Source organism: Schistocerca gregaria, chromosome 3 (genome assembly GCF_023897955.1).
Source record: "Schistocerca gregaria isolate iqSchGreg1 chromosome 3, iqSchGreg1.2, whole genome shotgun sequence".
In the NCBI taxonomy this organism is placed as follows: Eukaryota; Metazoa; Arthropoda; class Insecta; order Orthoptera; family Acrididae; genus Schistocerca; species Schistocerca gregaria.
Genome location: NC_064922.1, coordinates 621,127,704 through 621,142,209, shown reverse-complemented (window position 1 = coordinate 621,142,209; position 14,506 = coordinate 621,127,704). Strand labels below are relative to the sequence as shown.

The 14,506-nt window shown below is 41.1% G+C and overlaps 1 protein-coding gene across 1 annotated transcript in view; it reads right to left on the bottom strand.

Moving 5' to 3' along the window:
* Window positions 1–435: 435 nt before the first annotated feature.
* The window catches only part of LOC126355207 (fidgetin-like protein 1), a 190,079-nt gene continuing 176,008 nt past the window's right edge, over window positions 436–14,506 (bottom strand). The window contains exons 10-12 of the mRNA XM_050005454.1: window positions 12,627–12,755; window positions 6,575–6,766; window positions 436–878 (exon numbers count right to left, since the gene is read on the bottom strand). Of these exons, the coding sequence (XP_049861411.1) occupies window positions 753–878; window positions 6,575–6,766; window positions 12,627–12,755 (447 nt within the window). The 3' untranslated portion in view covers window positions 436–752. The remainder of the gene's footprint in view (window positions 879–6,574; window positions 6,767–12,626; window positions 12,756–14,506) is intronic.

The following is a 14,506-nucleotide window of genomic DNA, read 5'->3' as shown; positions in this document are numbered from 1 at the left end:
GATAGAGGTGGGAGAGGGGGTAACCAGAGGAGGATGTGAAAACAGGTAAGGAGACAAACTGGGGGTATGATAAGCAGGTGGTGGAAACAGCTTGCAGGAAATTGAAGTCCAGGATATTGGAGACTGTAAATGTAGGTTAGGAGGGATACTTCCTTCAAGTGTAATTCAGAGAAAGTGGTGGTGGTGGCACAGTGGAAAAAAAAAAAAAATGGCACAAGTTGTGAGGCAACCATATTCTAGCACTGTATTATGCCACTGAGTGGTTATTCTTGTACTTGACCACAGTCTGGCAATGACTGGAAATGTAGGTGAACAGAAGGCTGATGATCATATTTACAGAGAACTATGTTGTTATGAAGTAAAGTTGATATGGCTACTTTCACACAAATACCTGCCTCTAACAGGTTAGGATGTGTGGTTACTTACATCTTACAGTTTTTCTGTTTAATGTTTGTTTATTACATTACAACTGATCAACAAATAAATTAACAAATTTTCAAAATAGCAGAATGATAACTATTGCTATGTCAACAAGAACATATATATCCTTTGACTTGAAGCTTTTGTATTGTGCCTTAATAAGTAACAAAACTGACATATCCACATAAGCTATTTCTCAGCTTACAAAATAGCTTCTTTATGTTAAAACCTTGTGTTTGCTTGTACCAAATACAACAACATGTTTCTGCTCTCATGGAAACTGCACAAACAAAGTTTGTATTCAGCCTTAATTATTAATTCTTACAAAAACCTCAAATTGGGCCTCCTGACCCATACTGTTTATCCCATGTCACATATTGTATCAGGTCTGTCTGTGAAACACTAGCTCTTACCCTCTTTAAGGCAGTCTTGAAATCCTCTACAGTCACGGGCCGAACCTTTAACAATAAAAGAGAAATGTGTAAACATGACAAAATTAAAAATTTTAACTGTAGCACGAAAAAAATTTATATGGAATTTTCATTACAACAGTATGTAATGAAACTTGAGTTTAATGACAGCACTACATTACCAATTACAAGGACATATATATCCTTTGATTTAAAGCTTTTCTGTTGTGCCTTAATAATTAACAAAACAAAACAAAACAAAACTGTATGTGTTCAAGTGTCATTTGATAAGAAACATCTACCACTTCTAAATCTGCAAAATATTCTTTTGGATAGCAAGCTGTTTCCACCACCTGCTTATCATCCCCCCAGTCTGTCTCCTTACCTGTTTTCACATCCTCCACTGGTTGTCCCTCTCCCACCTCTATCTACATATGTCCTCACTGTAATCATATTTTTAGGTTGACTGTCTGAATGCCTGACATTTTCTAGTTACTTATTTATCCTCATCTTCCATTAGAGACGTAAAGGAATCAAATCTGCCTATAGTAAAAAACTGAACTAAATTTATTTCCATGTTTAAAAATATAAGTACAGCAAACAAATTATAAATTGAGACATTTTACAGATACAATCTAGTCTAGCCACATTTTGATGATTTTTATGCAAGTGATCAACCGATTACTGAACTGACATCAGAGGCACCGCCGCTGTCACCACCACCACCACCACCACCACCACCACCACCACCTTCTTCTTCTTCTTCTTCTTCTTCTTCTTCTTCTTCTTTTTCTACTTCTTTAGTCTTTCCTAAAACCACATTTCCATCACTTCTAAGTGCTTACTGCCTCCCTTCAAGAGCATCCAACTTTTTCAGCAAAATTGTCTTGACAATTTGTTTTTGCTTTCCTATACTAAATGACTTATTCACTATTGCTTATCTTTGTTCTTTTAAAGTATGTTTAACTGCTACAGTATTTTGACTTCCATATTGAATTTAATTGATGAAAGGAGAAAATATAAAAATGTAGTAAATGAAGCAGGCAAAAAGGAATACAAACGTCTCAAAAATGTGATCGACAGGAAGTGCAAAATGGCTAAGCAGGGATGGCTAGAGGACAAATGTAAGGGTGTAGAGGCTTATCTCACTAGGGTTAAGATAGATACTGCCTACAGGAAAATTAAAGAGACCTTTGGAGATAAGAGAACCACTTGCATGAACATCAAGAGCTCAGATGGAAACCTAGTTCTAAGCGAAGAAGGGAAAGCAGAAAGATGGAAGGAGTATATTGAGGGTCTATACAACGGCGATGTACTTGAGGACAATATTATGGAAATGGAAGAGGATATAGATGAAGATGCAATAGGAGATATGATATTGCGTGAAGAGTTTGACAGAGCACTGAAAGACCTGAGTCGAAACAAGGCCCCCGGAGTAGACAACATTCCATTGGAACTACTGACGGCCTTGGGAGAGCCAGTCCTGACAAAACTCTACCATTTGGTGAGCAAGATGTATGAGACAGGCGAAATACCCTCAGACTTCAAGAAGAATATAATAATTCCAATCCCAAAGAAAGCAGGTGTTGACAGATGTGAAAATTACCGAACAATCAGTTTAATAAGCCACAGCTGCAAAATACTAACGTGAATTCTTTACAGACGAATGGAAGAACTAGTAGAAGCCGACCTTGGGGGAGATCAGTTTGGATTCCGTAGGAACACTGGAACACGTGAGGCAATACTGACCCTACGACTTATCTTAGAAGAAAGATTAAGGAAAGGCAAACCTACGTTTCTAGCATTTGTAGACTTAGAGAAAGCTTTTGACAATGTTGACTGGAATACTCTCTTTCAAATTCTAAAGGTGGCAGGGGTAAAATACAGGGACCGAAGACAGGGTCGTAGCCTCTCCCCGATGTTATTCAATCTGTATATTGAACAAGTAGTAAAGGAAACAAAAGAAAAATTCGGAGTAGGTACTAAAATCCATGGAGAAGAAATAAAAACTTTGAGGTTCGCCGATGACATTGTAATCCTGTCAGAGACAGCAAAGGACTTGGAAGAGCAGTTGAATGGAATGGACAGTGTCTTGAAAGGAGGATATAAGATGAATATCAACAAAAGCAAAACGAGGATAATGGAATGTAGTCGAATTATGTCGGGTGATGGGAATTAGGTTAGGAAATGAGACACTTAAAGGAGTAAAGGAGTTTTGCTATTTGGGGAGCAAAATAACTGATGATGGTCGAAGTAGAGAGGATATAAAATGTAGACTGGCCGTGGCAAGGAAAGCATTTCTGAAGAAGAGAAATTTGTTAACATCGAGTATAGATTTAAGTGTCAGGAAGTCATTTCTGAAAGTATTTGTATGGAGTGTAGCCATGTATGGAAGTGAAACATGGACGATAAATAGTTTGGACAAGAAGAGAATAGAAGCTTTTGAAATGTGGTGCTACAGAAAATGCTGAAGATTAGATGGGTAGATAACATAACTAATGAGGGAGTATTGAATAGGATTGGGGAGAAGAGAAGTTTGTGGCACAACTTGACCAGAAGAAGGGATCGGTTGGTAGGACATGTTCTGAGGCATCAAGGGATCACCAATTTAGCATTGGAGGGCAGCGTGGAGGGTAAAAATCGTAGAGGGAGACCAAGAGATGAATACACCAAGCAGATTCAGAAGGATGTAGGTTGCAGTAGGTACTGGGAGATGAAGAAGCTTGCACAGGATAGAGTAGCATGGAGAGCTGCATCAAACCAGTCTTAGGACTGAAGACCACAACAACAACAGCTGTATCTAGTATATCCCGTAAAGCCTAAATAACAAACTTTATTAACATTCTCTATTCTATTTCTTTCAATAGTGATGTCAGGTGGTCTTTTCATTTTTGATTAGGTTACCACAAAATTTTTTAGTTTTTCATAATTGCTGAAAAATTACAAAGCAAAATCTGCATGTTTACGAGTATCAGCTATTCTGATATCATCACCTGTAAATCTTCTGTTCACTTTAACTTCAAATGATTTTCCTTCTGAGATTCCTATAGAATTTTTGATGAAAAGGTTAAAGAAGTACGGAGGTAATCAACATCCTGGTCTGAAACATTTTCTAATTCTTCAGTCTATGCAAGGAAGTTCACTTAGCATGCTTCTTGCTCCATGGAAAACAGTCACCAGAAAATGTGTGTTAGCTCAGTTCTCCAGATTAGCATGCATGCCGTTCTTAGGTTTCATAAGAAAGTGTAAGGTGTACATGGTGCACTGTACCAGAGATCTCTATGTAAAAAGTTAATCTTGTTTCATGTATGTAACAGCCACAGTAGAACCACTAAAAGGCTTAATAAAACAACAACAACTGGGACCAGGTACGTCCCGTGTTTTGCCCTGAATTATTTATGTATGTGAACTGACTCAAGCAATTTTCTTTTAATGTCCTTCCAATATCACACTTGTCTGAGTATCCAATATCTACGATCTGTTTCCCCTCATCCACACAACAGGTGGTTCTGTATCATCCTGGGATCTTGGTAGCCTGCCACCATTTCTTCCCTTACCCAGTTGCTCTTTCCTTCCTCAAGAAGGGACTAGACATTCCAAAAGCAATGATATTTCTTAGTACAGAGAATACACACGCATGAAAGTACATTCATGTGAGTGTAATTATCTCAAGTGAATTTTCGTTTGGAAATAATAAATACCCATAAAATATCCTCACCTCCAAGTGATATTACAAGGGGTCAATATCTTGACAAAAACACCAATTGGGCGATGTCTATTTTGGAAACCTCACTCTACGTCTTCTTCCATTAGAGCTATGTTACTGAGGGCAGAATGGTACATCCTGAACACTAGTTCATACTAAATAGTAGTTTAACAGACATTGTAGAGTTTTCCCCTGTGAAAGTAGGTAATCCTCTGCGAAGAGTACAATGCCCTCATCAGATTTATTAGGGCACTACCACAACCGTGTCAGGATACCATACAACTAATCGAACAGAACAAGGGCTTTTTTAAATATGAAATTAAATTCAATATATATTGTATTACTTGTCCACTGCACTAGATGCTGTATCATTAGCCATAGACACTGCACTCCAAATAAAGATGTCTCCCCCCCCCCCCCAATCATCATCACCACCACCACCACCACCACCACCACCACCACCACCACCACCAAACACAGCAGCAGCATCAGCTGCACCAGGAACTACCTACTACTCATAATGATGCTGGTGGTAGTGGTGGTGGTGGTGGTGGTGGTGGTGGTGGTGGTGGTGGTGGTAGCTGCACCTTGCCTCAGTTCAGACCATTGAAATATTATTAGGTTTCTGCAGATGCTTACCTGTAAATCTGCACAGTTTCCCCCGTCTTTCCATTACAGGCGTATATTCTCATTCTCTCTAAAGGCAGCGTAAGAGACTTTGATACTGCTACGGTAGCAACTTCCCGGGTAATGTAGTGAACTATCTCATTGGCAGGTGTCTTTTTTGTGTCAATTATTCACCTTTCTTCACCCTGCCTCCCTGCTAACATGTTCTTGTGCAGTGGTGCTTGACTCTGAAGTAAGCCAGCAGGGGAGGGGAGGCAGTAACAATAAGTTCATAATCACCAGTCTTAGCACCAATGTCCAGGATTACATTCCAAACCTCTCCACAATGTCTCATGAAGTGAATGCCTGTTACATTGTCGACAGTGATCCATCCATCAGATGGGGGTGTTAAGCTTGGCCACTGCCTTGGTGTTTTTGTGAGAAGTAGGCTAGATGCTGGCAACATGTTTCGTCCTCTCCCTTCCTTTCATCCATAACAACACAAATCCAGCACTATAATGTACAAACACTCATCACAATCACTCACATGACACGGATACACACTTAACAGTTTTTAAAAGAATGAAGAAAGGCAACAGCAAATCAACTCCACTGAGACCTTGTCATGAGCAGTAGTGCAGGATTCCTGCATTAAGTCCCCTACACTCATATCCTGAGTATGGGACTACTTATTATTAAACATTCTGGTAGATGAGCATAAAACTGAAAAGTGACTAGTGGAAGTCATCTGTAGCCCCCAAACAAATGGTACCTGCTCAGGAAAGAAAGGGAAAAATCTTTGCTCTCTAAGAGAAAGAAACTCCATCATGAAGGAACTTATGATTGTATCCTGTTATTAGATTCAGATTTGTTGAAAGTTGATGAAGAAGGCTACTGTAATTAAAGAAAACATCTGCCTGGATTGTTATGTGTAACATTCCACTGTCAAGTTAAGACAACAATGATCAGTGAAATATGCCCAGACCTTAAAGTAACAAAAATCTGGCTGTTTTGACCAGTCTGCAGCAAGTTTAAGAAACACATGAACACTGCCATTATTCCTTGAGGTTCTTCTTATTTGTCAGCATACAACCTGCTAAGTATGCCTGCCCCCCCCCCCCCCCCCCCCCACTTGGGCGCATAAGCACAACCATATACGCACGAGCAAGCACGCTTGTATGCGCAATCTCCTGCCATCTCCCCCCCTCCCCCAAACTATCTGGATCTTTGTTTCCAAACACTTAGTTGTACTGACAAATGATGAAAATAAGAAAAATTGTGTAATATTATAAATCTTGTTAAATTTAATTAAATTTTAATGTCTAAATAAGCATTTCCTAATTAATTTTAAATTATTCTGCACTAGAAATTTCAGACTGTAACACAAACAAACATAGCAGAATATTTCTACAGAAAAGAACACTGATAATACCTGGTCTGACGTAATGTTTTCAATATGTAGGAAATTCATTGACCTAATAGGTCCAAGAGAGGCTTCCTGACAAAGGTTTTTCATGTCTGCTCCTGAGTATCCCTCTGTTAGTGATGAAATTTCATTTACTTCAGCAGGTGATAAGCAGTGTTTCTCATTTAACATAAGACGTTCCACAATTTGCTTCCTTGCCTAATTCAAACAAAAGAGAATAAAAAATTCTTAAAAAATTTTGAAGAACTCATTACAAGCTAGACATAGAACAGCATGAACTTGATGAAGATATTTTTATTATTAAAAGAGTTGCAAAGTCTATTCACAACTTTAGATTTTTGCATTGTAACATCAACAAACTAAATTACTATACTGACATAAAATCAAGAAAGCAATAGATAAAATTGTAAAAATAACAGATAAGGCTTGTTTTGTGAATGACTCATACTTTCAAATGTTGCACACTGAAGGTAACTAATGAAAATTTTATCACTCATCAAACACACAGCACTGGCTGCCAATGGCTGATAAAATACACTATGTCACCCGAACTCTCCAAATTCCCATTCTACATCCACATCTACATAGTTACTCTGCAAGCCACCATGGTGGAGGGTACCCTGTACCACTACTTGTCATTTCCTTTCCTGTTCCATTCGCAAATAGAGCGAGGGAAGAACAACTGTCTGTATCCTCAATATGAACCCTAATTTCTACTATCTTATCTCTGTGGTCCTTGTGCACAATGTATGTTGGCATCAGCAGTAGAATCATTTGGCAGTTAGCTTCAAATGGTGGTTCTCTAAATTTTCTCAGAAGCTTTCTAGAAAAGAACTTCACCTTCCCTCTAGGGATTCCCATCTAAGTTCCCAAAGAGTCTCTGTAACACTTGTGTGTTGTTCAGAGCTACCGGTAACAGCCAACCTCTGGTCCTAAACATTCACGCAGTACTGAAGAATAGTTTCCATCAGCATCCTATATGCATTTTTCTTTACAGGTGAATCTCTCTTTCCTAAAATTCTCCCAATAAACTGAAGTCAATCATTTGCCTTCACTACCACAGTTCTCACATGCTCATTCCATCATCAAGGAAAACATACTGGTTCTATTATTTAAGATGTCTTCGAACCCTTATGCTCATATTGTTGTTAGCAGCCTGCAATGGGGCACTGTGTCAAACGCTTTCTGGAAATAAAAAAATACGGAATCTACATGTTGCCTTTCACCCATAGTTCTCAGTATATCATGTGAGGAAGGGGCAAGCTGAGTTTCGCATGAACAATGCTTTCTAAAACCAGGCTAATTTAAACACATAAGCTTCCTAGTCTTAAGAATGTTTAATATATTCAAACTAAGAATATGTTCAAGGTGGTGGTGGTGGTTAGTGTTTAACGTCCCGTCGACAACGAGGTCATTAGAAATGGAGCGCAAGCTCGGGTTAGGGAAGGATTGGGAAGGAAATTGGCCATGCCCTTTCAAAGGAACCATCCCAGCATTTGCCTGAAACGATTTAGGGAAATCACGGAAAACCTAAATCAGGATGGCCGGAGACGGGATTGAACCGTCGTCCTCCCGAATGCGAGTCCAGTGTGCTAACCACTGCGCCACCTCGCTCGGTATATTCACTTATGAAATTTGTTATTAACAATCCAAACAAATTCAATGAAATTTGTTATTAACAATCCGAACGAATCCAAAAGTAATGGCAGTGTACATGGCTACAACACTGGGAGAAAGGATGATCTTCACTACTCAAGGTTAAATGTAACTTTGGCTCAGAAGTCTTTCAAGGTTAAATCTAACTTTGGCTCAGAAGTCTTTGGTCACTTACCTAATAGCATCAAAAGTAAATTAAAAGAATTTCTTAATGGCAACTCCTTCTACTCATTAGATGAATTTTTGGATATAGTAAGTGGGTAATTTCCCAACCTCAAAAAAAAAAAGAAGTAATATACACACACACACACACACACACACACACAAACACACACACACACACACCACACACACACACACACACACACAGAATTACTAGCTTTCGCAACCAATGGTTGGTTCTTCAGGAAGGAGAGGGAAAGACGAAAGGATGTGGGTTTTAAGGGAGAGGGTAAGGAGTCATTCCAATCACGGGAGCGGAAAGACTTCCCTTAGGGGGAAAAAAGGACAGGTGTATACTCGCACACCCACCCACACATATCCATCCGCACATACACAGACTAGCAGCTTCCCACAGGTTTAAACGTTATTATTTCTTCATCAAACAATTGTTAGCCTCATTCTCTTAACCCGCCAGTACACAACCAGTCCTTTGAATACATTTACACACATATTTTTCGAGATTTTATTCGAAAAATTTTTTCAAATTTTATTTTTTCGGAAATATTTTTTCGAAACTTTTTTCGAAAATTTATTTTCTTCTTTCGAAACTTTTTTCGAAAATTTTTTTTCGAAATTTTCTTGAATTTCCCCACCCTTTAAAAAAAGGCCTTTAAATATGTCTGCTTGTGTCTGTGTATGTGCGGATGGATATGTGTGTGTGTGCAAGTATACACCTGTCCTTTTTTCCCCCTAAGGGAAGTCTTTCCGCTCCCGGGATTGGAATGACTCCTTACCCTCTCCCTTAAAACCCACATCCTTTCGTCTTTCCCTCTCCTTCCTGAAGAAGCAACCATCGGTTGCGAAAGCTAGTAATTCTGTGTGTGTGTTTGTGTGTTTTGTTCTTGTGCTTGTCTGCCGGCGTTTTCCCGCTTGGTAAGTCTTGGAATCTTTGTTTTTAATATATATTATACAAACAACAAAGATTCCAAGACTTACCAAGCGGGAAAGCGCCGGCAGACAGGCACAATGAACAAAGCTGATACCCTACGACAGTGATTGCAGAATGGAGTATGGATGATTGGCCTCAACTATTTCACAACATCCTCTGAAGTGATGAGACCGTATTCTATGTAGGAAATTTTGTCAATCAGCACAATTGTCAGGATCCTGGAGTTACTGCGGAGAAGATGCATTCTCGTCTAAAAGTGACCATGTGGTGTGGAATAACAGCTAAAAATGTCATCAGCCCATATCTCATGCACAACACAATGAACAGGGATTGCTACCTTCAAATTCTTCAGGATTATGTTTGGCCCATGCTATCTGGATGGGAAAATACTGATGACATTATCTTCATGCAAGATGGTGCACTGTCTCAATTTGAAAATGTCGTGTGTAACTTGTCAGATGATAAGTTTCCAGAACATCAGCTGGGGAGACATGGACCTCATGAACGGCCTGCAAGAAGTCCAGAGCAAATACTCCGACCTTTTTTTTTTCTTTCTTTCTTTTCCTTCACAGAGCTGGGCAAAAGAGGAGGTGTACCGAATGAAATCTCGCAAGCTGGACAAATTGGAAGCAGGGATTCGAAACGTTCTTACCAACATCCCATACAACTTCCTCCAGGAAGCTCTGGATTCCGTTCCAGGTCATTTTAGGAGATTGGCCAATGTCCCAGGTGCCTACATCGAAATGTATGGACATATGCAAGCATATTTACACATAACAGTGCACATACTGTCTTAATTTCAAATAAATAATTCTGCAAAGATAAAAGTTGTGTGTCAATTTGAATATCTAGTTACTTCTTGCCCACCCTGCAGACTGGAGAAACAAATGAGAGGTGGTGTGTGCCTGTACTGAGAATAACAAAAATATGGGACTTCAAATTATAAAGAATACAGAATTCCTGACTTAAAATTAGAAAGTGTTGGTGAGATGCCCTCACTACTATTACTTCCAATTACTGAAACGACCAATACACAACTCCCCCCTCTCTCAAGGAGCCAGAAAAAAAATTTCATATTACCACGAGTTTAAGGTTATCAAATGTCAAATTATCAAGAGTCAAATGTTCTAAGTTCAACTGTGACAACGTTTTTTAAAGTGTTTGTATGATACTTATTTGAGGCAGGATGTGATAACCAGCCCAGTCGCTGCACTGGTGTCGGCCTGCGCAACTGTGGAGACTCCTTCACCTTCACGGCCTTGACTCTAATGTTGAGACTTGATGCCTCTCTACACACCACCTCTGCTGGTGGCAAGCACTACCAGCATTGCCAGCCCTCCTGTTGGTGGCCCAATCAACACTGTCACTGTTTCGAACAGCTCTGTCATGCTGAAGCTCGTCCACCTGCCATCAGCCTGATCACCACCAGCCCTACTGTGGCTGGCCTGGGCATCACTGCCACCCATTTTGCTGCCACCATCTTCGCCACCACCAGCCCTGCGGCTGATCCCACCACCAAAGCTGTCACTGCGGCTTACCCCACTGTAGCTGAACTGGCAGCCAGTCTCACAGACACTGCCAGGTTGCTTATTACTCAGGCACTCTCGGCTTCATTCTGCATCTTCTTCTTTGTGCCTCTTGGGCTTAATCTGCGCACATGCTCTGGGGCTTCTCTCTTCTCTTCCATGCTGCTCCATTCTTTGACTGTGATGACTGTAAGTTGTTCCTCTCTGTCCCCACACTTGGTTTTGTCACATGCGGAAATTTTGTCACAAACCTTGATTGATGCCATGCTATGCAAAGTCTCATACCCGCCTTCCCCCACAATTGGATGGTCCTTCTCTATCCTGACCCTGTCTGTCTATGGTTCCTGACATCCCTGGTCAAGACAGCCTTTTCTTGGCAACATTAGATGCCTCAACAGCCTGTCGGTGTCTGCACCATCTGCCCAGCCACTGCTGATGCAGCATTGATCTCATCAGACACTGATGCCTCTGAATGCTGTTGGCGGCTCTCCATCCCCAAGGTGCCTACTCCTGGCAGCAGGTGCTTTGCCTTCAAGCTGGCGGGACCCTGCAGCTCTGCCACCTCTCCAGGAGGCCCCATGTAAACAGCTCACATCAACTTAACTCATTGATCTATTTACAAGTCCAGTCTCGCATGGCTCATGCTGTTTTCAGTCATAGCTTCACACAGCTCCATCGTGTTCGGCAGTGCTAATCCCACCAATAGGCAGCAAGCCGTGCCTATCGTGTCAGAGCACTGTAGTCTGGGCACTACATTCTTATACCTCATCAGGTGCTCATTCAGTACCATGCTGGTGTCCCTCCACTGTAGAGTATTTAGGCTGCTGCCAACTGTTCTTCAACCGGTACCACTCTAGGCTTCATGATGGTCGCACCAACAGCTGTCCAATCAAAATTATCATCCATGCCATGAGCACTTTCCACCAATGCTATGTTGGACTGCAGTCCACCACTACCAGGTGGCGCACCTCACTGCACATTACCCCTGGTGAGCATTGTCGTCACGCCATCGTCTCCGATGTCTTTCGACATCCAATGTCCCAGAAGCCTATCGTCCTTGTGGGCACACTCCAAGTGGCAGCTTGTAGCCTACCATCCATCATCCTCAGCTCCTTCGGCTCTGCTGCTTACTACGGCACATGGACTCATTGTGTAGGCATGTCTCACACCTCAGGCAATGTCCAGGAGTGACATTTCTATTTGTAATTTAGAAGTGTGGACATTCATCCATGGTCACTGTGTTTGAGTTCTGTTTCTTATATTGACAATAAACAGTTATTCTGGCACTTGCACATTCCGTTGGCAGGCCTTAGCACTCCTCACCCACTAACATAAAAGAGATAAAAGTCAACTTTAGTTTATGCAAAGCTACACTGCATCACCAATATACCAATCTCAAGTCTGATACATTGCTTTCTTTTTTCAGAATAATCACAGTTTCATTACAATAATGTGTTATATCAGTGAGCATTGCTCTTGATTAGCTCTAGAACACCATTAAATATAGTATATGAGATAATTCCAGCAAATAAGAAATAACATTTGCTTCAATATCCCAACTCAATAAGTTACGAATATTAACCGAAGAGCTAAGTACTGGTCCCCTTGAGTACTAAAATTTGTTGTAAAACTGGATTCATTACCTTGAATCATTTGTGAAATATTACAGTGGTGCACGATACCCTAATGTAATTCATGCACATAGAAATACATAATGAAGTTCAATATACTGTTAAGTTTAGGAAATGTTACCTATCAAGATTACCTGGAACTCGGGCAGCGGAATGTACAGACGTTTCACAAGTCTGCGGCGCGCTGCCTCGTCCAGTTCCTGAGGCCTATTTGTTGCCCCTATAACTAATATGCGATCTTCTTCTCCAGTTGCAGCACCATCCTGTTAAAAATAATTTTTCTTTCAGGAGTGATAAGTTACATCCTGCATAGATTCAGTCACAAATCACATATAGTTGTAGGTTAGGACATTAGATTAAAGATACATGAAACTTAGGAGAGATCAAACAAATGAATAATTATGGAATGAGATGTATCTATGCAAGGAGGTACTTGCTCAAAATTTTACAATGATGACATGAAATGTGAACAACAACATAATCTTTGTATCAAAAGCCACTTATTTGTTGCCTCTGAAAACTCATTTGTCATAAGTGCCTCATGCTGTTGTTTAAAATGGACATCTGGTGTTCAAGATGAAGTTTTATAATCTGTTACCAATGTTACCAAAGTCTTTAACAGGTCATCAGTTGATATCAGGCATTAAATTTGAATCCTCCCCCCCCCCCCCTTCTTTAAGCCTAAATAATACCTTAGCAGCCACTTCCCTTATAATTTATCAGAATAACTGGACTCAGGTAGGTAATTTCCAGTGAACATTAATGTTCTTTGAAGTCAGTACAGTTATGTAAATGCTTGGTGTGAAGTAGCAGAAGGAATTCATAAACAGCCACACTGTCCTCCAATTGGGGGGGGGGGGGGGGGGGGGGGGGACTCCCCCCCTAGCTTTTGCACTTTGCTTCTCTAAAATAGATTTGTTAAATATTTATTTGCAACTCACATTTGATGAAATAACCAAAAACATCCAGAATGAGATTTTCACTCTGCAGCGGAGTGTGCGCTGATATGAAACTTCCTGGCAGATTAAAACTGTGTGCCCGACCGAGACTCGAACTCGGGACCTTTGCCTTTTGCGGGCAAGTGCTCTACCATCTGAGCTACCGAAGCACGACTCACGCCCGGTACTCACAGCTTTACTTCTGCCAGTATCCGTCTCCTACCTTCCAACTTTACAGAAGCTCTCCTGCGAACCTTGCAGAACTAGCACTCCTGAAAGAAAGGATATTGCGGAGACAAGGCTTAGCCACAGCCTGGGGGATGTTTCCAGAATGAGATTTTCACTCTGCAGGAGTGTGCGCTGATATGAAACTTCCTGGCAGATTAAAACTGTGTGCCCGACCGAGACTCGAACTCGGGACCTTTGCCTTTCGCGGGCAAGTGCTCTACCATCTGAGCTACCGAAGCACGACTCACGCCCGGTCCTCACAGCTTTACTTCTGCCAGTATCCGTCTCCTACCTTCCAAACTTTACAGAAGCTCTCCTGCGAACCTTGCAGAACTAGCACTCCTGAAAGAAAGGATATTGCGGAGACATGGCTTAGCCACAGCCTGGGGGATGTTTCCAGAATGAGATTTTCACTCTGCAGCGGAGTGTGTGCTGATATGAAACTTCCTGGCAGATTAAAACTGTGTGCCCGACCGAGACTCGAACTCGGGACCTTTGCCTTTCGCGGGCAAGTGCTCTACCATCTGGCAGAAGTAAAGCTGTGAGTACCGGGCGTGAGTCGTGCTTCGGTAGCTCAGATGGTAGAGCACTTGCCCGCGAAAGGCAAAGGTCCCGAGTTCGAGTCTCGGTCGGGCACACAGTTTTAATCTGCCAGGAAGTTTCAACCAAAAACATATTGGAAATAAACAAACCAGTACTACTATAAGCTTCTGTGTTATATCATGGAGAGCATACATGTAATTTTCCAACAGTATTTAAAACACACTGCAATCCAATTAAAGTTTCTTGATAGTTAACACCTGTCACTTGCGACTGCAGTGTTACCACACCACCTGCTGCTTGGCTAT